The sequence below is a fragment of the Anticarsia gemmatalis genome, chromosome 15 (genome assembly GCF_050436995.1).
Source record: "Anticarsia gemmatalis isolate Benzon Research Colony breed Stoneville strain chromosome 15, ilAntGemm2 primary, whole genome shotgun sequence".
Lineage (NCBI taxonomy): Eukaryota > Metazoa > Arthropoda > Insecta > Lepidoptera > Erebidae > Anticarsia > Anticarsia gemmatalis.
The window spans coordinates 2387582-2415060 of NC_134759.1; the positions used below are offsets into that span (position 1 = coordinate 2387582).

The 27479-nt window shown below is 33.5% G+C and overlaps 2 protein-coding genes across 2 annotated transcripts in view; one reads left to right on the forward strand and one right to left on the reverse strand.

Moving 5' to 3' along the window:
- Positions 1-25742, forward strand: part of LOC142978757 (uncharacterized) — a 180216-nt gene extending 154474 nt beyond the window's left edge. The window contains exons 2-7 of the mRNA XM_076123315.1: positions 535-630; positions 1871-2223; positions 9034-9253; positions 15115-15289; positions 20300-20436; positions 25427-25742. Of these exons, the coding sequence (XP_075979430.1) occupies positions 573-630; positions 1871-2223; positions 9034-9253; positions 15115-15289; positions 20300-20436; positions 25427-25674 (1191 nt within the window). The 5' untranslated portion in view covers positions 535-572 and the 3' untranslated portion in view covers positions 25675-25742. The remainder of the gene's footprint in view (positions 1-534; positions 631-1870; positions 2224-9033; positions 9254-15114; positions 15290-20299; positions 20437-25426) is intronic.
- Positions 1-27479, reverse strand: part of LOC142978755 (uncharacterized) — a 331498-nt gene that overhangs the window by 93934 nt on the left and 210085 nt on the right. The window lies entirely within an intron of this gene.

Genomic DNA, 27479 nt, shown 5'->3' on the forward strand with positions numbered 1-27479 from the left:
TCTAAAACTTTTAATTGCGAAAGCTATGTCCAAAGACAGTAAAAAGTTATGTTTTCGGAAAAGTCTGTTTGAAAGTTACTTTTTTGAAATAATGATGGAATCTATGTACCTTTGGGTAAAATGTGTTGGTAGTTTTAATCGGAGTGGATTATCATGTTTTGAAACAAGTTCTTTTAAAATTTTACTCCTTTTATTTTTCATCGTTTTTTTTTCGGAGAAATCGTTGTTGGATGATTTAAAAGACTGTTGTGTTTAGTTCATGTTTACAATTAATTATTTTTGTGATATAGTCTAGTCTTCTCACTTTATCATAGGATTAAAACATCATCGTTTTGATTTTGCCGTTAGCCAACTAGGCCGAAAATATAATGAGTTTTAATACACAAACAAAAGATGTGATTTAATACACAACAAAAAAAACTATTTCTGAATCATACAGATTTTGTCCCACTTTACAAATCCAGCAAAATTAGTCTCTTTATACTACTAGTAGTAATAAATCATAGCCTGTACTAATTGGTCGTGTTGTTTCAGATTATGAAGCCCTGCGGGGGGCGGAGCGTCGAGGCGCTATGTGGAGTGCCAGCGTTTTCTTCCTCACTCAGATAGTCGTGTGTCAATTTACTACAGGTAAATTATATAACATATAATTATATATATGCTATTCTATTTTCTTCAAGCAGATTACATGGGCCAGTCATTACATCACTGAAAAACACGCATTCAGCATTTTTTACGCAGAGAAACAGACATTTAGCCTGTATTTTTACACAGAAATACAGGTTAAGTGCCTGTGTAACGCTAAATAATATTTTTCTTAGTAAAAAAAACAATAAGTTAAGACTTGAATTATTACTGTTTTAATTTGAAATCGACTTGAGTTTTCTCTGGGAATTTTAAAATAAATGTTGTTTTAAAATAATATAACTTAAGAAAAATATACTTATACGTAGTTTATTCAACATGAATTTGTTACCTTTGAAGATAAGATCGAAAACTGCATTGCATAAGTCAATGACATACTAATAATATTATTTGTCGCAAATCTCTTAACATACTAAGACAAATGAAGGTCAAGACAAAATGTCAACTTAAAATATTCCAAGCTTAGTTTCAGACTTTTGACCTACAGAGGGTAAACATTTTACTGCACGATTGAGTAAAATAAAGGCCTACGTTTAGTATTCCTCTGGTATAATTGTAATAGATCTGTGAAACAAAAGGACACTGACAGATCAATGAAGGGGCGGGTTTGAATAAAACGTGATTTGGTTACTTACTAATGTTACGTCAATCCATCTGCTAGAAACCTTTCTAAATGTAATTCAGAGATTACAAACAGGTTTTAGGTATTTAAATATGAAGTTTTAATGGAGGTTTTGTGACTTTATATTGTGAATACCTAAGCTAAATGGCCTAAAATGTGTCTATAAAATGTCAACCAAATGTTTAGCAGTTTACATAGCTGTTTGCCGATTTTATGTATAAGAATTGGCTATGTCATTTACTTTCCTACTACTTAACTGATTGAGTTTTGAACGGACCATATAAACCAAGTATGTGTTGAGATTTTCTATTCTTTTAAACACTACTTTTAAACGATGTATTCAATGCATATTTCGGTACAGAACTTAATATTTCGTTGTTGAGAGATCGGTACAGTAGCGCAATTCTGTGCAGTCAGTACCATCGAGTATCGAAATTTTGTCATTCAGAATGTACTGCCAAAATAGTTACTACGACGCCCGTCAGAGGTGCTGACCAGATTTTCATACAAAATTTCTCGATGACTAGCCGGTTGTCGGTAGTCGATAGTAATGGAGAATGAAGCTACAGAATTATATATTAATCGGATTATTTTCTTCCTCAGAAAACCCGCCAACACCATCAACAGAAGAAACTCCTACAGTCACTACATTTTACGCACTCAGCACTGGCATCGTTCCCGCGCCTGTAATGCTGCGACTCGGGAACTCCACCATAGACAGCACCAAGTCCTTCAAAGTACCACAACCCTCGCAAGAACCCGAGGGTTCGGGTAAAACCCCCCCGAAAGTAGACATGGTGCCACATGTAGTGTCAGTCAAAAACACGTACTTTGACCACGATAGGAAATATGGGCCAAGTTTTGAAGATGCCGATGGGAATATCACGAAGATTACTGTGCAGTTGGGAGAAGATGCACATTTGAATTGTAGGATCAGTCTACTGCAGGATAAAACGGTGAGTAGAATAAAAAGTTATAGCGGCCTAAATATTAGGACGGGGAAAAAGTCTTTTCGCATTATAGTATGTATGAACTTGTAATAAAATCTTTTCTCTACACAAAAAAACTCGATATTTGGGTACCCCACGAGCTCGCTGAAAGAAACCTAATGAACCGTGTACTCATTTGTGATTCTTGAAGCCAAAGAGATTTTTTTTAAAGTTCATACATACTATAATACGAAAAAACTTTTACCCCGACCTAATATATGAGTACATTACTTGTAGCGCAATTCTCTATAGTCGAGTATCGAGAGTTTGACATTTAAAATGTGCTGCCGAAATAGTTCTTACTGTCACCAAAAATAGCAGATAGGTTATCTGACATTTAACTTGATGCTCTGAAATTAGACCTTTACCTTTTATTATCTCAGGCTTCAGATCATTTCAGTGGGCGACTGTTTAAATTTTAGCTAAAAGGCTTAAGCCTTTATTAACCTTTTAAATTTAAAAATAATGTAAGGAAAGTAGTTAAAAATTACCATATGGCGGGATTTCGCCTAGGTAATTATAATTGTTTACTTACACATTTGTAATTTAGTGTATAAAGTATACAAAAGTTACACAATGACATGATAATAAGCGTATTTCGTCACCGTAGACTGAAAAGTCACAATCTAATACTTTTATGATTCTCAGATAAGATCGCTTAAAAGATGAGAGAAAAAAGAGAAGAGATGAAAAAAAAATCTTTGATATATTATCATGACTATATATTTTTCACTTGAACTAGTTTTCAATTATAACATAAATAGAATTTAATTCAGAACAAAAACAAACTCTATCATTACTTCTTTACATAGTGCAAATATTTTATAGCAGACTATTAAAGTAAAAAATGCAGAACATTTTTCTTGCGAATCCTTTTAGAAATATAAAACATCTTTAGTTCAGTTTTTATAGTGTACAACTAATGACTACGGGCAGCAGCGTTGGCAAATAAAAAGATTACCCATTAAACTTCTTTTAATAAAGACTTTAATATGCCCTTGAATAAACTTAACCCTGGTATTAATGTCCTATTTTGTAAGGAAATATAGTTAGGTCTATAATATTCGAAGTTGTCGTCTCGTAGGAATTAAAACCAGGAATCAGAAAAAAAACATTTTCTTTTTTTATTTTATATATTTAATTGTTTATTTATTTCTTTATTTCAAGCAACTGAGGCCTATAGATGTACAATAAATAAAATACAGCTTATAAATATTCTTACTTTTCAATACCTTTTGTGTTGCTTACCTCGTTCCGGAAAATAATGCGAATATGCATTTGACCTTGAATTGTTCGACGTTTCGGCATAAATGACAATAGCCTTGGAAAATATTTGATGTGGAAATGCATTTAGTGTAATAGTTTAATAACTATTTTTTTTATGAAGGGTCTTCTTCCTATGGAGAGTTTATGCCTTTAATCCACTATGCTGGCAAAGTGCGGGTCTTTAATTTTAATTTCAATATAAAGAAAATCTTCTTATGGCATAAAATATAAACTGAATAATCTACTCTAAAAATGCAAATCTAATTTAGTTTGAAATAAAAATCAAATTTATACCCAGTCAGAATTTCAATGCCTTATTAAAATTAATTTCTGAAAAACAAAATTCATAACTCAAGGTAACCTCGTGTAACATATTTTTTCTTGATATGTTAGGTTTATTATTTAAGATAAAAAACAATACCCATTACAGCTCCACTACTCTGCAAAGGACCTCCTCTCCGAATCAGGGTAAGACCTTATGTCTATAACGCTGGTCAATTTCGGATTAAAAACTATAAGGAACTCTCCTAAGCATGCAAGAAATCATCATACATTTTAAGTTTTTAATAGAAAATAAGAAATATTTTGTTGGAAATATGAGGAAAACCGCGTTTGGCACATACCAGGCTTCTATAATAGCAATCCATCATAGAACTTCAAATAATTTTCCTGAGAAATAAAATAATAATATAAAATGGAAGTTATGAACTTCCTTATTTTAATTTGATCATTATTATCTAAATGAGGAAAATAAAATAAATCATCTTCCCAAATTGTGTACGGTACTTCCTTAACTTTACAAATGATGTAAAAATAAACATAAAAATCACTATTACCTTATCATTATATTTTTTTTATCCATTTTTGTGTTTTACAGTGTGCCTTAATAAGTTCTCTCTTCTCTCTTCTTTAGTAAAAACTCAAGGAATTATAACTAAATTTCTAAATTTAAATTTCCTATAACTACCTAATATCGAGTTTTTTTCCAAGATATTTTAGTTGACAAACAACAATACTGAGAAATCACGTCGGTAGTAAATTATATTGACGAGAACCATTCACAAAACTATCCAGATTGTTTCACAAACCTTTTCAATTCAAACCAGTCACTGTCTAACTAAGTGGCGAAGACATTAAGATACAATCACTCCCGCAAAATTCCTTCACTCAATCAAACCGGCAGAAGTTTCCATTCATTTGCCGATTAATGGAGCGATCGGGACGCGAACGGCTTAAAATTTGTAAATGGCAGAAGCTTTCATTGTCGGTGCTGCCATCTAGCCGTAATTATAGGAATTGTTACAGCCATTGTGTCTCAAGTAGGACTCCTGAGACCTATTAGATGGGATTATTAATCGCGACTTAAATTTATACGAGAAAATTATCCTTAGTTTAAAATATGAAGGTGATTATGCCCATGTATCAAGCTTTTAGGATATTCGATATTTATTGTTTGGTCCCTCGAGATACAACGTTAATGGAGATGAGGTGTTAAAGTTGAACGTAAATGTTTAATAGTAGTCATGTTTAATTTGGGGTTTATTTTTCGAGGAATCATTTGGCCGTTCTATTCGCAGAAATTATACGGAAATGTCGTCAATATTTTGTTCGAACCCATTAACCTAAGAATCGGCTCTATGGTATTTAAATATCGTTTAAAGTTTATTTAGGCTTCAATGCCAATTAAATGTTACTAATTCCAGCTTATTATGAAAAACACTAATCATATGAGTTTATTAACACACTTGCTCTAGGTGGAGATCTTTTATTAAAATTCGGTAGTTAAGAACCCATTGAGATGACAATATACCATAGCAGTTTGATTATTCTCTTTATTTTACTAGAAAATGCCGGTAACATAATCAGATATTCAACACAACTTTCTTAGTATTCTCAAGACCAGTTAAATATAAGTTTATTGCAACAATTGTACCAATGATCTTACAAAACTAACGGTAAATACCTTCTGTGTCTGGAATACCTTTGTTTACCGCGATATAAACGAGATTGCAGATACTTGGGTTGAAACAATGCTACCATTACGGGTGCTTTGTGGATGTTTTATTTCAAAACGTCTTGGTATTGCGGTTGCAGGTATTCGATAAAGGATATTGTAGTGAGAAGTTGTTTCAAATAACTGTCTTCTTGGTTAATATTGGACTTTTGTGTGGTTGTATTAAAGTGGATTTTATTAGGCGCTTGCACAAGAAGCTTTTTAATGGTAGTGGCCAAGGCGGTCAACTCCATGTTTCTGTTGGGAATGCAAATTTCGAAGATCTTTGACAGTCGATAACAGTAGTCAGAAGCTTGAAAGTCTGACAGCCAGTCTTACCGAAGGGTATCTTGATATAACCCAGGTACCTGGGTTGTGGAGGTCAGATAGGCAGTCGCTCCATGTAAAACACTGGAACTCAGCTGCATCCGGTGAGACTGGAAGCCAACTCCAACATAGTTTGGAACAAAGGCTAAGCCATGATGATCAGATCTCTCAAACCATCGGTTTCACCAAGATGCTTCTTGTCCCTGCTGTTTCTATCAAAGTTATGCAGTCAAGTTGATTTCATTAGGTTATTTATTCATTTTTTCTCATCTATATAAAGTCTGGCTGATCTGTCTTGAAGTTAATCACTCTTTTTCTGTAGTTTTTCAAAAAATACGTCGTCTTAAGACCTACCTAGTATTCAATTCACAAAGTCTCCAGCCTTTTTGTTCACTAGCAATCAAGAGACCCAAAAAAATAATATTGTAAATTTACTGTTAGCACCAGACCTAAATTAATTTTCCCTGTTCTTCCAAAGTAAGGAGCGTGACTAAGATAACAATAAGCGTAAATGAGAACTAATGTAACTAGGAAAGTAGGACTTTGTAATTTAAATAAAAATGTATTAACAAATTATATATAGGTCAAGTTTTTGGAAGTATTTCGAGGTTAGTATTATTCAATGTCGAAGCCTCTTATTGAATTATTTTTATGAACAATTCCTGTCCGATTGAGAAGTGCCTACTGTAAAGAGCGAAATAAAGACGAAGAAAAAAATATCTAAGGCTTTTTTGTTTAATATAACTTTAGGCCTTCGAATCGCGGAACAATTTACCACTTTTGACAAATGGCAATAATCGAAAATTGTTTTTAGTTTGTATGGAAAACTTATCAGCGCCTCTGTCGTATTTCATTAGAATAATTTGTCAACTTATTTAAAATTTTGGAAGCATGGCATACAGAATATTTTGCAGCAGAACAAAATTTTTGTGTCCAAAATGCCGATCAAAAACACTTTGACTCCCCAAATTGTATAAATTTCAAGTTCAACACCCAATAATTACGAACATGATTGATAGATAATAAAGCAATTAGAAGTTAGCTACGAAATCAATCAAACAACTTGTTTGTATCAAAGTCAATATTTGCGCTAATCAATTAAATTGACTAAACATTGCAGTGTTCGGTGTTTACGTTAATCAGTGTGAAACTAAACTAACTTGTGTGTAATAAAAATGAATATGTTTCAAAATATATTTTTGTGGAAATATTTTGAAGATAAATTGAAAGCCACTCCCTTGTTCTGGAGGAAACTCCTGTTCATCAACTTTTTAACCCATCGTATCGTACTTTTATCAAACTATAGATAGGTTAGCAAAATATTTTATTATATTTCATGTGTTTCACTTCGAAGGGACGCGTCAAAATTTTCTGTCATTCAGCAAGTAAAAAAAGTTTTAAGTTTAATAAAATCGACTTCATTTGAAACAAAAGGGATGATGTCAGCGTTTTTAAAATATTTAGATATAAAGAAATTTAAATGAACGAAATATAATTTTACTCTGGCAGACAAATCTAGTGGCTGTTATAAACTATTAGAAATAAACATCAGCATATAGTCCAGATAAATTACCAAATTATTCAAAATTATACCACAGACCATTTGAATCCATCAACCAAATGCTGCGAAAACAATTTCACTAATCCTAAAAATCATTAACCTACTTAGATTCTTATCAAGCATTTCTGCTGGCTCGCTTCAGGTATTTAAACCATTAAGAGCGGCCCATCACTGTTGTAGCATCGTTAAATCCCTGCTAATGTTCACCATGACATTGTCGAATTTCATCAGAATATTTTGCGTGAAAACTTTCGGGTAATTAGCACCTATTTTAGGTCTTTATCTCCTATTGAAGCTAGAGGTTATATCTAGATGGAGTCGTTAAAAGTTTTGTGTTATTGAAATTGCTTAGGGAGTGTTCTGTAATGGTTTATTCGACTTTGGAGTTTTGGTCTAATTTTTTTGACAGTCATTATAACAGCTGAAAAAGGGTGTTGATTTGTTGATGTAGGGTTTCAAAGACAAGTGGTCTATGTCCTTGAATACAAAGAAATGTATAATGGGTTTTTAAAAACATATTTATTAAGAAGTTATATTTTTAGAGACGATAGAGTTACAGCAGGCAATACACATATTATTATGATCTTATTAAAAGGATTTCCAAACTTGAATAGCATAGGTAATTTATGTTTTTGAGAAGTAAATAAAAATTTGCTTACCTAATATAAATAGTTATATTGCACAAATTCCTTCAAGTATCGACTAACGACAACCGGCTAGCTATTGAGAAATGTTGTATGAAATTATGATCAGCGCCACTAACGGACGCCGAAGGAACTACGAGTATCTTCACAGTACATTTTAAATGTCAAACTCTCGATATTCTATAGTACCGACTGTAGAGAATCACGGTACAGATGAGGTAATAATATCTCTACATGTAATCATTTCAATCGGCCAAATCACTGCACCAAAACAAACATTTGATCAAACATTGGTATCGAACAAATAATTACGATATTAGGAACAAACATTTATCTTGCGGTCGTGTACAACATAGAACAGAACTCATTACTATAAATTACTAGACTTAATTAACATTCAAGAGCTTCTAGACAGCGTTACTAATTTAGATTTATACATGTGCGGCTCCGATATTAACAATTAAGATTGTGTCAGATCGCTTAGAGGTCTTCATTTATCAATATTGAAAAGATCGATTTGGAATGTAAGCGGAGATTAATACTTAGAAACAACAGAAAGTAAACAACTTTGAAGAAGTCATTGTATAAATTGGACTATTAGTAAAGATAAACATCGTTATCAAGGTCTAGTCTTAGATGACTGACCGTTGCCAAAAAATAATTCCATCATATAGATATCAGAATGTGACAAGAATACACGAAATAATAATTGCGACGGCTTTATTATTTAGACAAAAACCGGATTTGGCACCCTGAAAATTGTGAATCGATATTTTTTTGGCAAAAGCTGACAACGACAAAAGGTTCTTCGCGGGATAATATCTTCAGTAGCATAAAATAAAACACAGTCGACGCCGGCCTCTGTTTTATTTCTGATTAACCTTTAATCCTAGTTCAAAATTATGTTTACCAAAAAAAGAATTAGCCCAGACTCAAATAGTTAACCATAGCACAATCAGTAGTCACAATTCCCTTTCTTTCTACAGGTATCCTGGGTCCGTCGTAGAGGCAAAGACGAGATGCCAGAACTGCTCACAGTGGGTGCAATAACCTACGCGGCGGACAACCGAGTGACTGTCGCCAGGAGGTACCCTGGGAACTGGAGACTGCTCATCAGGGACGTGAAGCCTGATGATGAAGGGGTCTACGAATGCCAGATATCCACACACCCGCCTCGAGTCAGCAGGACTTATCTGCATGTTAATAGTAAGTATGCTTTTATTGTTGACATTGATTGATTATTTTAAGCAATTTCTTTATCACGTATGGTCATTACAGAGAAAACCTCTAACAACTACCTGGCAACAAATACCTTATCAGGTTTCCGTCTCAAAAAAATGATGTCTCTTATAATATCCAATAATCCACGACAAGTAGGTATTTAGATGAGAGATTGTTTCTTTTCTTTGTTGTCAAAACAGACCAATCGTTTTATTTTATGAAACTCAGCAAATTTGAAACATATAATGAGCTCTTACTTCAGGAGCGATTGTAATTAACAATCCTCTATCCATTAACAAGCCAAAAAAATTCAACAAAACTCAATTCCTATTTATCTTTTAACCTAAACCCTGAATCCTAAAGTACTGGTCAAGTATACTCATAAAAGTAATTTCGTACAGGCTTAGTACTACCCATACTATAAGAGGTATTACATTAAGTAATAAGGGCTAGCTTTCAGGTACAAACATAATACCTGTTTCTTTCACTTAGGTAATCGGCTTTTACGCAAAGTACTGGCGAATGATACATTCTCATTTATGAGAAGAATATTTTCTTCTTTAGCAGGTCTGCAAAAAAGATAGACCTCTTATTATACCTATAGCATACTTATTGACTGGCGCAGTTCCGTTTGCTTATAAAGTTTCATCCTCTGCCGTAGCCGCTTAGAAATTTACTTTAGAAAGAAAGTAGTCCCTTTGATTAACCTCAAGCCTATCTTTATAAAAGATATCATCAAAAACGGTTCAGTTGTTTAATTATGAAAGCGTAACAGACAACCAGTTCGATAGACTGACAGTCAGACAGACAAACAGACAAACAGACAGACTTTTACATCTATAACATTAAATGAGTAAAGAAATATGATAGTATAAATTTGGTGAAAGTTAATTTCGACAAAAAAATTGTTATGTAACACAAGATTAATGAAGATGAAGCCGAAAAAAGAAAATCTACAGAAACCTTCGGTTTTCCGTTTTATTCTTGAGGTAACCTCGAAGCGAAGTCGTGTAATAAAAGATTCAGGGCAAAAACTTCTACAGTACATTAGGGCGTTAATAAGATATTAATGGACTCAGGTTAAGTAAGAAGCCGGTTGACTTTTGTAATTCTGGCCAATGTAGGATAAAAAAAGATTGGTTGTAAATACAAGATGGTTGTTGAAACAGTTCTTTTAGATGTTTTTTATCACGTCGGGGTTTATAACGAATTTGGAAGAGATACTTATATTATAAATGTAAAAGTCTGCTGGTCTGAAACACTGTTACAGCTAAGCCACTGTATCTTCATGATATTTCACATAAAGATTGCGAAAACACATGTTACATAAACGATATTAGATCATTTTTTTTTATTTTTTAAGCCTTTAGCTTTTCCCTTGAATATCCAGTACCCTCGGTCAATTTTTGCATTAGGCCATTCATCCAGGAACGCGTTCAGGTCATCCCGCTATGTCCGGAAAAAAATCTCTCCTATAAATCATTCTTAATAGTATTGTAATTTGGTTCAAGTGGTTTCTGGGACTTTGTAAAAGTAAATACCTAGAAGATTCACATAAACTGCCTCTTGAAGCACCAAATTAATGTCTCCATGAGTACCTATTAACAATTTCGGTGAATTCCGTTAATCTTTATGGACACAAGGTGAGATTATAAATGTATGTATGTGAAAGCCAATTATAAAACTAATCAGGCCCGTGCCCCTGTCATTTGTAGAACATGCTCATAAATAATGGATCTCACTTGGTCCCTCGGCAGTCTTTTTGCCCGTACGCTTATATCTGTTCTAAAGGTCAACTATACCCTTTTTAAAGGTCTCTTGGGAAATGCAAAATCTCGTAGTAGTGTGTTGTTTTTGATTGGTTATGGGAAGTTCAAAGAATGTTTCGTTTTAATGGATGGTTGTGTTTTATAGCGTACCTTTTAAGAAGTAAATGAAAATAACTACTTATGAAGGTTTGGTAGAGTAGGTTAATGGTGCCTACTTGCATGTCATAATGCTGACCGATATATTTTTTGTTTTATTTTTTCGTATTGACATCACAAAGTTAGCATCCCCTTTCACATGATATCTGGCATTGATAATGATAAAGAGGGCATACTTAAAGTCCTGTATTTGTATGTGATCAGACTGGTATACTTTAGGCCAAAGCTCTAAAAAATCACGTTAAGAGACTTTGTAGACAGGAGTGGAAGATATGAATGAAGCAAGGGAAAATCGTAAGGATTGCATCAGGTGGCGTTTCCTGCGTACACTTGTATATTTTATGCCTTGTATTTGTGCATATGCCTTGTATTTATGGAATATCAAAGGATTATTTTTCTTCAAATTAAATAAATCCATGACTTTACCCTTTACATTTTACATTAAATTCCTAAAGCCTAAAATTCTTAACAAATTTTAATTTCTTGTTCTATTCCTCCATTTCTTTTTACTGTAGTAATAGGCTGTATTCAATAAGATGTTATAACCACGTTTGCTTGTAACATAACCTTTGATGTTGGCACAAATAGGCTCATGTTTATACACGAACACCCTAAAAACAAATTAACTTTACCACTTTAATGAAATTTATAATCTTGTGCCTTACTCCTTTCAATGTCGGTTTCGTTATTTGTGAGGAGATTATTAATGTTTTTGTATAGCGATGTAATATATTTGGTATATTTTGATAAGCTACGTATATTATTATTATTTTAGGTTTTTGAGGTCAATATCTTTTAAAATAAAACGACGCAACCAAACGAGGTTCAGTTGGATTCTGAAGATTTATTAATTAATATTATTATATTCATAATAGCACTTTAGAAAACTGGGTATGTCAATGCAAAACAAAAGAATCATTCACGCTTGTAGCGGTTTTCCGCATTCGTTTCTATCAATTATCGAAAGCTTGATATTAAAAATTTGCGCACACGCCATTCAATAGAAGCGCATACTACTGATCAAGTAGCTTGTTTATTTATAATAGAAACCATCAAGTATCTGCTGATCAGATATTCATACATTTTTTTTTAACAGCTATTCTCGATACAAGTAGAGCGTCGGGCTACTGGTTTATATAAAAAAAACCTTGACGATCGAATGATAGAACCAATCTGTTCGGTACATTTTAAATGTCAAATTAAAATTAATAGTTAGTACCGAGTATCGAGAAAAAATTGCGCATCAAATGATGACAACATTATGAAAAAAACAACAAAATATTGTTTCAAAACATTGAAGCATAAAATTCAACCTAAAACAAAATCCACTAAACATATTATTTTTACATGATTAATGGAACAATGAATCAATTTTACGAGTACTGTCTTGAGCGGACCTAGTCGGTCTGGTGAGCAAGATTATTTGCATAAAAAAGTATTGAAATTTTAGCGCGAGCACATTTTTTGGACAGTAACAAATGACTGAACTGATGTGGGAGTACGGGGTGAACGTTCAAATGTAATTATTTGTTGGCTCCTGAAATATTGTTCAGGTGAAAGAGAATTAATAGGGAGGTGTGTGCTGTATTTAAATAAGACCCATGTTCTGCCGTGGGCCTGTAATACTTTAAACAAAAAGCTACAGGATATCATAAAATAAATAACTAGCAAGTTGAAAAAAAGGCACGAATTTTGAAACTGGATGTAACGTAATTAAGTATAAAATTGAAGGTAGCTGAATTTATTGAAGTTGCTGGGCTTACTACAGTGCTGTCTAGTATTGAGAAATTGACGGTAAAATTCGTTCCTACGACGCCCGCTAGAGGCGTTGATCAGACTTTGGTACATTTTTCGATAGCTTGTTAGTAGACGATAGTCGATAGTGGTAGAGAATCGTGCTACAATTGTTTGTCATATACAAAGTTGTACCACATAATCCCCTCTCAGTATTAGACTTAAAATTCTCAGAAAAGATTGTCAGTTGCTAGCCAAAATCAAGACTTACATATTTTTGTCTGAAAACATATACAGAAAACAGTATAATTTCGACATAAGTCGATCCTGACCCTGAAAGCTAGGTTTAACCTACTTTGTATATAAATGAAGCAAGCTAAAGTAAAAATGTATGTAGAGATCAATCAGTCTGACCTGTAAAGTCCTAGTCTTGTATTTATAAGTCTAGTTTACGTCTGAGATCGCACTTAAAAGCCTTTTTTATTTTCTTTATAATATTTATTTTATAAGATCTATCACAAGGTTTCTGGTACAAGGCGTAATGAATGCCTTACAGTGATTTCCGGGATCCTAGTAGTGCTGTCTTAGACTTAAAATCAACATACAACTCGTTCACCATTTTAGACTAAACTAGAGGTATTTGAAATTAGGGATAAAAATATAATTCAAGACGTCTTTCTTCTTTTTATGAGATGAGTATCAATCTAAAAAGTTTGGTGATTTCAAAATTAGTATCATTAAGAGCAATTTAAGTCTTATAGTATTATTGATAGAGAACTCATATCTAAGAGTGATTTCAATCTTAATCTGAAACCTGTATTAATACACACTGCTTTCCAAAGGTCACCTTCTGGTATCCAAGATATTATCTAGAGAGTTGACCTTTAGCATCGAAGGTTCCTTAAAGATACTGTACTGTAATGTAATCGATATTCAGGCATTATTAATGTTTAGGATTCGATGGTATTTCAGAGGTTACGATGTAAGCCTACTTTCGGTCAAAGTGGATTTTCGTACATTTTGTAGTCTCGGTAGTTTATGTTTTGAATATTCTGGTAATAAATTGGAAGATTTGAAATGTAGTAAGTAAAAATAAGGGTTTTTGATGTGTAAATATATTTTTTTGTTGAGAAATTAGGAACGTTATTTTTATAGACAGTAGAATAATTAATTTCGTGTTTTTTTGGATATTTATTTTGTAAAATTAATAAACTAAGTTTATTTTGCTTAGTTTTTATATCGTATGAATATAATTTTACAGTTGCTTTTAGTAGTTTAGTCCAACAGAAAAATCCCTCTCTAAATTCACTTATTATATTATTATGAAGATTTTTTTATTAATAAAGCAAATCTGACCCAATTACCACTATATTATATACTAAACGTTAAAAACCTGATAGTTTACAAAGAAAACACAATCCCTTATTATCATAACAAAACATTTTCTATGAAAAGCTAATTCTACTTATTCATAAGGCACGGTGCACACTGAGCAAAAGTTACGCTGTTCAATGGAACACGCAAGTTTTAATGAGTTGTCTCAACTAAATAAGTGTGTTAGGAGTAAGTAAATGTTACGCTTATGTGAACAGGATTACTGGCAAGTGAATTTAGATGTTACGGTTGGAAATTTAATATACGCGAATTGAAATACTGAGAATATAGAATCGCTAAAAAATATTTTGTCTGACTCTTGGTGTACTACTTGAACATTTATATTATTATAAAAAATAGTGATAGAAAAATTTGGCAATTGTAAAGCAATAGTGAGGAGAAACATACCTGATTGCTAGACCTAATATATGTGTGGTAAGCACAATGTATCTGTTTATAGGTGAATATCATAGCTAATTGCGCCCCTATTCAGTAAAAGGTCAGCTATCGCAGTATTAGCGCGGACATTCTACAGATGGGTGGCCGCCGCATTGTGGTATTTGAACTGGGAGTCTCCGTGATATATCGGGCATGTAAAAGGCATTTCTGGCTTTTGTCAATTAAGATATCTGTAGTTAAACCAAGTCAAAGGCTTGATAAACTCTGTCACTAGGTTGACCAATAACCATACAATGAATGAGCTTATACATTAGTAGAAGCAAACCCGTTGGAATAGTATAGTTTTAAGCAGATGATAGTATAGTTTTAAGATATTTATATGTAGTAAAATTAAAGTTCTCTTTTTGTCCACAGCACCCCAAGTATGGGTGGTCGACGAAGCCGGCGCTCCTCTCCTAGAGAAATTCTACGAAGCGGAGTCGACTCTAGCTTTACTATGTAGAGCTCGTTACGTAGAGACGCCGGCGCTGCTCACGTGGCTCCATGAGGGTCGAGCCCTCAATGCTGATACTACCAGAGGAGGAATCAGGTATGACTACTCACTCTACTATCTATTAACATAATTAATATACTCTACTATTATTATATTATATATTTGTTATGCTGTGGTTGAAGCGGTCTCCACGACACTGCCAGTGCGTTATGAGGTTCGACTCCCACACGGCACAAATGTTTTATTGATTCACTAATAGTAGTGTCAGGACTGGTCGTACTTTGCATTCGTTGTTAGTATGCTTGTTAAAGTCCCCGCGATAGAAGAGAATTCCTCAGTTTTTTTGGCAAGTAAATTTACATAAAAGCCAAGTTTTTCACATTTCCAGTATTTCATTCGTCTAGAAATAGTTTTTCATATCACTCTATATACAATCAATATCAATTGACTATTTCTAAGAGATTAACTTTTAGACGAAAATTAACAACCTCAATCCATTTTGGGCCACGTAAATATTACTCATAATAATAATTTAGTATATGCAATTAATTCAAATACTAATAACTTTCTTAATATCAACGCACTCAAGTCCAGTGCAAATAAATCACTATTTGAAGGGGCAATGACACACGATCGATATGTTATAATATCAAATTGTCCCAGTGTGGGAAACTTTTACTTGGGAAAATATTTACTTTAGCAGTGATAAAACTGAATGAGATTTTATTATAAGTATCAAGCTATTTTTGGACAAGAGGGGTATGATTACTGGATTTATTTGAAGTTGGTTAGACTTATTTTGTTAAGGGGTTATTTAATTGCAGTAAATAAGGGCACGTGTACAATATATTTGTAGTACTAGAACGTCAAAATTCGTAATAATTTTATTAAATAGGGTTAAAGCTAGTTAATTCCATCTTACAAAACCACTTGAACATATAAATTGTAATATTAGGTCAGTCGATAATAAATAATTGGCATAAGCATACACCCTTGTACCAACTACGGAAATTATTGCAAATGTTGATGTTTATTCTGTTCATATGCCTTATAAATATTAAGAAAGAAAAGTCAAAATATTACGAATTACATGCTTTTTTGCCCACAGAAAAAAACAAAACAAGTAGACCTCACGCTCGGAATAATTAATTAAAGACCAAAAAAATTAGACGTAGCCGTTAGGTGTAAGTCTTGCATATTTTAAATTCTATCACAAATATCCCCAAGACGAAAGATCAACCTAAAAAATATACCATTTTCTTAATTCATATTTCAGAAAAGGTCCTTTAGAAATCTTAATTTTCACGAAGCCCACCAACTTTAGTAGTAAGGACCTAATATTTACAAACTCTTGATATATAATAAAATAGTACATTAGACTTTATGCCTACAAACTGTCCCGCACCAAAAAACCTGCCTTAGCGCCTGGCTTTGTACCGATTTCAAAATAAATTCTGTTTTTTTGTCTATGAACCAGTAGCTCGATTTTCTACTACTATCGACTACCGACTACCGACTAGCTATCGATAAATTTTGCACGAAAATTTGATCAGCGCCTCTAGCATGCGTCGTAGGAACTATTTTGGCAGACATTTTAAATGTTAAGCTTTCGATACTCGACTCCAAATAATATTGAAATTTGAATATTATACACTGAAACATTTTATTAAGCACTCATTTCATACCAACGAAAATAGAATCTGTGACGTCACTACACTGTATTTCTATACAAAAATGTGTTTTTGTCATATCATAGAGAGTAGCTGATTTGACTGGTAGTCAACTTATGTACATTTCTTAAATGGTTTCAAATTGAAAATGAAAACTTGATCAATATCCCTAGCGTATTTTTAAAGAACTAGATTTTATGTCATTTTAGATGTCCAAATATTTTAATAAAAATCGATACAGTATAATTAACGAGTGTATAAAATCAGACTATAATATACGCACTAGCTAAAATAATTATCAAATTACATATTAAATGAAAAATTGTACCTCAAACTCACGACCCTCAGTGTAACATTAAAAGCGTGGGTTCACTACATCTATTGAACCATTATCGTCGTTTTTAATGACGTCCTTTAATTTCAAATATTCGAGATCTATTTGAAGTATGATCAAATGAAGTCGTTTGATTGAAATTCTAGACGAAAAGAATTTGATTTTGTTTGTTTCTTTTGTTTTTTGTTTAGTAAAAGAACCTTTGAGATCTATTTTGTTGTATAACATTAGAATTACAAATGTCTAAATCAAAATTAAGATAATAATATATGCTTTTTGAAATATTCAATAGTTTAGATACCATATATTTTCTTTCTTTTTAAAAAGACACCTCCCGCACTAAGAATTGCTATTGTGTCGCGGGGACTTCTACAAACATACAAATACCATACAATAACCCAAAACAAATATTTCTGGATCGCACAAATAAATTGTTCCGTGTGGGAATCGAACCCACGACCTCCCGACGCAATGGTAGCGGCGTGGCGACCTTAGCCACTGCCCCACGGAAGCAGTCCAATTAAGGATAAGCGGTGTATCTTCAATGATACGAAACCAAAACTCTTCAGTAAAAAATGAATAACAAATGCATTAATTAAAGAAAAAGAAACTTATTTGTGTGAAACGTTGTTCTTATAAATATAGCTGACCCAAATTTAAACCACAAACAAAAATTACAAAAAAGAAATCCTTATATACTATCGGTACACTACGTAGGAAAAGGGGGAAGGGGACCGGATTGCTTATAAATATACAAGTATACAACATCACACCCACGTTGAAAGTTCGACTCAACTCAGACATTTATGAAATTTTAAACAGACACCCCTGAAAAAGCAGGACAGATGACAACAGCTAATAGAGCCTTTCTTATGAATATTCTAATATATTTTCTTTTGAACTTACCGGAAATATATTCTGTTTGGTCTGAGTTTTGAGGTTGAAGAAAATGGGAGTGATTTAATAATTATATTGACAATACTTCCAAATGGGATTTGAAAAATGTAGACTAGCAGACTGTAGTAAAAACTTAACTGTAAACTGTAAAAAAAGCTTATCATTTAAATGTAAATCAAACTAATTACTGCCCAGATTTTGCGCACTGATCTCGCGGAAAAATAAAGTGTTGTTTAGATGAAAGTATTACGCAGTTTAAACCTATCAGAATTGTATAATTCGTGTAATTTCACGTTATTCCTACTGTCCACAAAGCAGATTCGAATTATCAACACAGATATATAGAATTAGGATATCGGAAAATGTTTTTTAGCCGCAGTATTTTGTATATCTGAAGAAAAATTTTCAACTTTCTTGTAGTTTAGCGTATCATTGCAAGGGATAATTTGTCAAGGTCTTCAGAAAATTATCGGGCTCTTTTGTCGGTCTCTATTACTTACTCCAAGGGTAAGAAAACGAATATGTTTATTTGTAATTCCCTTTCTAAGTATTCATTATTAATAACTGTAGCGTATGTCATTAAATTCTACGACACAGTAACCGCAAGACGGCATCCGTTGCTATTACACTGCTTTGAACTAGTTACAATGCAGACTCTATAAGCATAAAACTAATGGTTATTTGCCGATAGAACCTACTTCAGTTTAACTACTTAGAATGGTCTTTGTATTAGCGAAGGCATATGAGTCGTGATAATATAAACAACTAACATGCTGAATAATACAGTTGACTTACTTGACTATCAAGAAACATTTAAATCAAGACATTTCTTAAAAAAAATGAAAGGGATGTTAGGCATAAGAATTACTGAGAAGACCATTTGTAAGTTCACCCACGATCTTAAAATTCACCGATAAAACAAGTGAAAGTTTTTCTCAAACGAATATAATATATTATAAAAATTGGTACTACATGATGACTACAAGATGGCGCCCATAGCCAGTTGCGCTCACCGGTCGGTAAACGATCCGTGGGTTAAGCAACCATTGGTAACTGCATAATGGTATTTGAACTGGTCGTTTCCGTGCTTCGGAGGGCACGTAAAAAGTCGGTCACGGTTGTCTACTAAGATAACAGTCGTTAAGCTACGTCAAAGGCCTTTAGGCTTGAACAACTTTGACACTAGGTTGACCAGTAACCATACGACAAACAAACAAACTACAAGATGTATGGATGTGATTAAGGCGAGGGAAGTTTTGTAAGGCTCGTAACAAGTGGTGTTTTTTGATCTCTATCCATTCTTGTGGGAAAAATGCGTAATTTTGTGTATTTATTTGTATATTTAACAAAACAAAGTAACTGAGATCGTTTTGCAATTGTAATTGGTACAGCGCAATGGGTAAATATTCGAAGGTTTTTGCACTATCGACGTGAACACACTCCTGACACAAGCCTTTAAGCTTAACCTGGAAGAGTTGGCAAAATTGCTAGTATTGTGTTACAGACATTGTTAGCAGCCTTCAAACAAAAAAGATTTTTCACCTACCATTCCACTCTGAGTAGTTTTATACGGCTTTATGGAAATTTACTGCAAGCCTCTGTCTGAGACTTAGCCACGTGAAAAGATTTCCTGAGGTGAAAAGCATTGTAATCCAGATTATAAGTTATCAGTGTAACCAATTTGTAGAATTTTTTTCGTGAATGACGTAAAAAACATACACACATACATCCATTCTCACAAACTTTCGCATTTATTATATTAGCACGAACTGAGAACTTAAGTATTAATACTAATAATGCAATTAAGAGTTTTAATGATATGAAGAGAAAATGCTTGACCGGCTCAGGCGTAAAATGTTTTTCTTTAAAACTGTTTTACCAACCTTTGTGAAAAACTGCACGTTTGGTTTGGTTTAAGTGGTCACCTCGCCGCAACAACCGTAGCGCCGCGGGTGGTAGGTTCGAATCCCACCCGGGATAAATCATTGTGTGATGAGCACGAGTATTTGTTCTGAGCCTGGTTGTCAATTTATGAAGTGTATAAGTATATTTATCAGTTACTTAGTGACCATAGTACAAGCTCTGCTTAGTTTGGATTTAAATAACCGTGTGTGAAAAAAAATGAAGCAAATTCTCTCAAGTTGTACAAATGTTTTATTCAACTATTCAACTACTTCAAAAGTTAACACATAATTATCTTTGCAGTGTGAAGACGGAACAAGTTCCCGGCGGCGCAGACAGTCAGCTGCGCTTAGCAAGAGTGAACAGTAGCGATGCTGGCAACTACACGTGTGCTGTGAGAGGCGCCCGGTCACATACCGTGTCTGTTCATGTACTCAACGGTACGTTCTGACTACTATTAATATTACAACTATTTGCCTGTTTAGAAAACGCTGGGGTTCGCTTATCCTTAAATGGACATATACCCCTAAATAAATAAATAAAGAAAAAAAAACTATATGTCATTTAACTTGGTGTGTCAATATTAAAACAAAAAATGTAGGAAAGATTACAAGTGACTGTAGAGAAACGCCGTTGTTGTTACGTCTCAATCAACACCACTCTTCTTCTACATGTCTTGGTTTTAATTTTTCTCACGGCAGCTAGCTTCTCTATTCAGAAATATTAGGATTTGTTTAAAATCAAAGGTTTGAAAAGTGAATTAAGCCCGTTTTGGAAAAAAATTAGGTAATACCAAAATCAACTTCTCCCTTTCCTCTCGGTCACGGCAATAAAACTGCATCAAAATCGAATCATTCGTTTGGAAGCTATTATAAATGCAGACACACCTAAAGTACCTCACTCCTTTTCGTGATAACTTTTAAACGCTTTTAACAATAAACGTTAATTAAGTTAGTAATAAAGTTAGTGTAATAATTAATAGGTCACATGTGCCTATTAGAAACACATTTTAAAGAAACTTGTATGTTAAGATAATATTAATTTAGTTTAATTCTGATCTCGTATTTAAACTTTGTTCTAAACTCCACCTTAGTCTGCCCTTGTTCGCTTCAAAAATTTATATTTTCAGTTTGTCGACATACGCACTTAAAAGTTTTGTAGAAAGTTTAGAACACACTGGAAACGAAAGGAACGACTAAAGTTAGAGCACCTTTCATTGCAGAATTTTCGCATTGTAGTATGCTGTGTGAACAGCAAAATAAGTGGAAGTTATATGAGCAAAGCTATTTTTTATTAAGTTATTGTTACTCCTACTTAAATGATGAATGATGATGAATACGATGCTATACTAACAGTCATTTAGCCATGTCAAAGGCCTTTCAGGCGGCTTGAACAACTTTGACACTAGGTTGACCACTAACCATACGGTAGATAGCTAGATAGACGATGATTTAATCGTATTGATATACGACAAAATGTGGTTGCGATGTGATCGCGATTTGGTAGTATGAAACATATGGTCCATAACAGGGGCAAAATGTGTTACGTGTAAATTGTATTTCAATAGGTAAATATGCATTCGACAACGTGTTGTCGTTGTGGTGTGATTGTGATTGTCCCGTGGTTGTGGTACGTTTGAAATAGCCCTAATTCGCAATGTGTACGATACCTTGAGCCACGTTTTGTTACCAGTGTGTTCTATACCTTATACTTACTTTTAAAATGCTTTAATATAAAATGAAAGTGTTCAGCCTTCAACGTGCTAGTGAATGTGATTTAATATAAATTAATGCAATTTGCTACTGGCCATGTTGATCGACGCAGGTGAAGCGGACCTTTATTTAATGAGACAGTTTGTTTTTAATTATAATGAACAGAAATTCATTTTGTTAAGGCTTTTTTAAATGTGAAATTATTTTTTGTTTGATAGACAAAGTGATAATATAGTAGTTTTAAATTCGTGATTTTTATTATAGTAGATAGATGTTTATAAAAAAATAATTTCCTGCAAAAAATGACTTCCTGCTCAAGTCAAACGCCAAACAAATTTTACAGGTTTTTTCAAAAATGAGTAACATGCTAAACAAATAATTATATTTTTAAGTGGACATTTATAACTAAACAGTTTTACATGTTAATAATAAAACTGAGAAAATAAAAACTATTACTAGTAATTAAAATGGATTTCTGTAGTTACAACACTTGCAATAGTTCGCTTTCAATTTAAAAAGTCTACGAAGAAACCCTAATCCAGTAATCTAATCTACAAAAATAACCGTAGCAAAAAATATCAAAATTCAATCTTTGCAATCGAGTCTCAGAAACTTCCCAAAGTTTTGATCTCAAGGCACAAATGACAGCATTATGCAAATTGAGGTGAAACTTTTATATCTCACAAACTGATTTAACTAGTAAAAGAAAACTTCAATATTGGAGTAGTGTAAAATATATGACTTTGGATAATACTTGCCGAAGTATTGAGCGAATATTTTTGAAAATTCAGCAGCTTTTTTTTTCAAATATTACTCTTTTATGTCATTAGGTCGATTTAGTTTGACTTACAAAGGATTTTTAAGGAGAGTTCTTGCAAGGCTTTTAAAATACAAATAAAAAATATAAGTTATAAATATACTATATATATGATCATAAGAAAGAAGGATGCCATCAAAAACATTCTGTAAAAACCTCAAGTCTCGCCGTAAAAAGTTGTGAGATCTATTTAATACCAAGTCGATTAATCTATTTAGTCTCTACTTAAAGGACCTTCTGTCTTAAGTTATTACGTATGTTATTATCATGCCAATTAAAAAAAATACCTCTAATACAAATAGACCGACCTGGCCATCGCATGATTTGATTATTAGTATGTATCACACTACACAGCACGACGAGAAGTTAATGCTCCTGAAATGTTAATGGCGAATTTGTGTTTTCTTGCGATGACCAAGTCGATCTATTTGTTTTAAAGGTATTTTTTTTTAATTGGCATGATAATAACATACGTAGTAACTTAAGACAGAAGGTCCTTTAAGTAGAGACTAAATAGATTAATCGACTTGGTATTAAATAGATCTCACAACTTTTTACGGCGAGACTTGAGGTTTTTACAGAATTTTTTTGATGGCATCTCACTTCTTTTTGTAGATGAGCGAACATAAGTCCAATTTGTATGGAAAGACGTTTTTTTTTTCATAATTCAACATATTTTCCTATGGGAATGTTGTTTAGTTTCATGGGCTAAACACCCTTACCCACCCTATACCCCCTCCCGTTATGCCTAATATAGTAGGTACCTATTTACACCTATTTTTTTATTTTCTACAGTAATAGTAATTCATTAACTGCACATGTAACCTTGTAATCTTATACATTTATATGGGATAACAAAGTTATTGTTGCAGTTGGTGTATTTAGAAAACTGGACTGAAATTAGAAAATATTAATTTTTTCCCATGTTTAAGACACTAAACCCTATTTGTATTCTAAATTTTAAGCTTCTTAGTCTGCTAGAAGTACCTTAGACTTTTGATGATCGGTGAGTCAGTGAGTCAGTGAGTCAGTGAATCAGTGAGTGACAAAATTCAAAATTTTAACAAGTTGTCATTCTTAAACTACTGGTTCAAATTGACTGAAATTTTAAATATACCGTGTTTATACAATGATTGATTAGTTGCTGAAAATCCAGGCTTCTTGTTTTATCCACAACGAAATTATAGGGGTGTCAAAAATAGCCCGAATTGCTTCGAGAAAAGGATGTTACGGCCGTGCCGCTTTTTTTTTGCTCGACTTGCGGGGGCACTTCCGTGCCCCCAGATTGTTCTAGCATTTAAGATTGTATAAACTGTTTTACTAGTTAACAACTATAATTTGACTGTCGTTAAGAGAACTGCTATAAAACATCAGTTATTTAGCTAATTCATACACAATCTTATTTAAAAATAAACGAAGTTAATCTACAATTTTCACTCTAGGAACAAATACGGCACAAAATTTTTATATACCATCTCTATATTGATAAAAGCCAAACCAAAAACATCCGAACTATTTACTCTACAAACATGATGCGGCATAAACATCACACAAGATTATATGAAATACAAACTAATACCTTATATTCTTGGCGGCATTCACGCCTGAGGCAATACGCTAACATACACCGCTTGAAATGTACCTATAAGATATGGAACATTTTGATCTTACAACCTTGTAACCGTAAGATTTAATATCAGATTAATTTGAGGTATTTCTGGATTTTGGGATAAGGAAGTGCTACGGTTGTTATAATATAATGAGTTAACTTAAAAGCCAGTTTAAGCTGTCTTAGAATTTGCTTCCCTTTAAAAAATAGATGTTAGCAAACATATTAAAGTATATAATTAATCTTTACAATTTAGAACTTAAATTAAGTATCCAATAACACAATAATTACTAACTAGTAGAGCCTTGTATACAAGGATAACGGCTGGGGGAGATTGACAATATTTTGAATTCGGGTGACCCACAGACTTATGTAGTTGGCTGGCCATTTGATACAGATATTTTATTATGGAATAAACCCAGTTTTACTACACATAATCATGAATCTCTACTAGGTTATCGGACTATAAGACAATATGGGGAAAGGAACAAAAATGAATGAAATTTCAGTCTTTAAAATATAGCTACTTGCCAACTACTACTTGCTACTTGCCTTTTCTAGCGATAGTCGGGTGATAACTTAAGCGCCGTTTATGTGTATATGGCAATAACTCGCTGCTCAGAGTAAAAAAATAATGCAAGGGACATAGACAAGGAGTTGAATACGGTTGAATACGTAACAGCTACTTCGTTTTTTAGACACAAAAGTTAAAAATATCTCGGAGACCACAGACTAGCTACTTATAGCATCAGCAGCAATTTAGCGAGCGCTAAGCTGAATCGCGTTTTGGTGACCGCCCGAAATCGACTCCATTGCCGGTCGCCTATGCTAAAAGTAGCTAGTCTGCGGACTTTGCGGTTTTCCTATAACAGATCCCGGAATCCCGGATATTTTGTTAGACATCCCTATTTTCACAGGTATATAAAGATATAAATCTAGTACTAGTCTACTTTATTTAGCACAAAGAATTAGCATTGTAATACAACATGGCAATGCTGCCAGCATTCTGGGAACGATCCCGGTAGACAGCGATGCGGAGGAGTACTTCGACACATAGGGCACTCTCCCTTTCTTTTCCTATTCCTTTTTTTTAGATTTTATATATATAATAGTAATTTATAAATACTCTTATGTAAATAATAATTACAGCTATGGGGGAGGCCTTTGCCCAGCAGTGGGACAGTGCAGGCTCGTAATAATAATAATTACACCAAAATTAATAAATAATACAATAAGAAATGTATAAAGTTCGTACTAACAATATAACTAACCCATACCATTTGTTCCAGAAGAAAGCCTAGCAGAATTGCACGCGGGGACGCAACCTCTGCACCCACCAGCAGCACTCATTATACTACTAACTCTCCTCACAACGACGGAAATATCACCGTTATACATACTCCCGGTACTAGGAACATCACTCAAAGAACTAATACCGATATTAGAAGTATCAGTCATACCTGTTATGGTACTCACAGCTCTAGCGTACGCATCGGCCAAAGGTCCCACAAACGAACTAAGTATGCTATTACCGACGTGATAAATAATTAGTTACAATGTAAATATATGTTTGATTATGAAGATAAATTATGAATAGTTATTGGGAAATAAAATTTCATTGTATAGTTTTGTTGTTTTATTTATTTACAGTTAAAACCAGTTAAACAGATATACATATTATGTAAAGCATATCAGGTTGTTTGTTTGAACGTGCTGATCTCAATAACGACTACAAATTAAAAAATATTTTTGTGTTGAATAAACCATTTATGAGCAGTGATAGCCGAGTGGTATAAATAAGTTGGTTACTCCCACGCGAGTGGTCGACTGTTCGAACCCGAGCTAGGTTATATCACATCATGCTCTCATCTCTTGTAGAAATGGAGCAGAAATCATTCTTCTAAGACAGGTAACAAGGACCTCATATCCATACATTGTTTACAGTTTTAAAAGATCGATGAAAAGTAAATAAAAGTAAGTAAAGTAAGTATAAGTAGTAAGTATGATGATGTATGAAAAGTAAATTAAATAATTGAACAAAATTGCTAGCCTCTTTTTTTGTAGGCCAGATTTTTTGCTAACTAAAAAGACAACTCCCGCACTAAGAATTGCTCTTGTGTCGCGGGGACTTTTACAAACATACAAACAACGGACACAAAGCACAACCAGACCCGAAACAATTATTTGTGGATCGCACAAATAATTGCTCCGTGTGGGAATCGAACCCACGACCTCCCGATGCAGTGGTATCGGCGTGGTGACCTAAACCACTGCGCCACGGAGGCAGTCGTAACTAATGTGAAACTGAATAACTAATGTGAAACTCTACAATTTATTTTTATCAAAAATCATGTACTAAATAGCATAAATCACAGTTAGGTCTTGCGATAAATCCTGAGATATCTTATCCGAAGATTTCGCATAAATACATATTTAGCATCCTTTGAATAATGTGTAAAGATAATAAATAGCTAAAGAGACTTTGTCTAGATTATATAAAAAAATGTCTTGAGAAATACCTTCCTAACGTTTGAGCATTATTTTTACCGACTTCAAAGGTCGACCCCAATATTTTATGTTTTATGAATATTTTTATACATCGTCCCTTGTGCATTATATGTTGATCCTTATGTGAGGTTGGCTTCGAACAATGTATGTTTGAATCATTATAAGTTATCGCATATTTGTTACTAAAAGGTAGGCTGTTTTAGGTCCTTGTTTTGAGTGTTATAGATGATATGAGCTCAAAAGCAAGTTTTGCGACGAAATTATTATTTATATTGCCATATTTCTCAGATAAACCGTAGCGTCTCGTCACTGACATCTGGATACATACAACTGCAAGATGGTAAACTAAGATTTTAATTGTATTCGAAACGTTTTGTCACGTTCGTCAGCCACGAATGACACGCCTCACAGTCATGTATCAAATATCACTAGGCAGACCCAATAAGCTTATAAAAACACTGATTCTTGCACATCCTGGGAGTCAAAGGTCCAGACAGAATTTTCATAAATGACAAATAAATCTTGCACATCCCAGGCACTGAATCTCAAACTTTATAATCAGTAGTAACATCGCGCTTTCCAAAATACCGGGCGACATATTCAGACACACCTGCGAAATCGTTTACACTATAGAACCTGTATATCGTTAAACAGTTTCACGAACTCATAAGGTAAAGTATTTGTACCGTGAGATTCAAACAATTGAATCGCCGTCCAAATAGTAGTTGAAGAGTTCAAGTGAGTTGTACGTACAGTTTGTACAACTGTGGGCCAAGTGTGAACTGGACTTTGTTGTTCTATGTTCACCTTTGATTTGACTGCAGCTTAGGTAAGTTT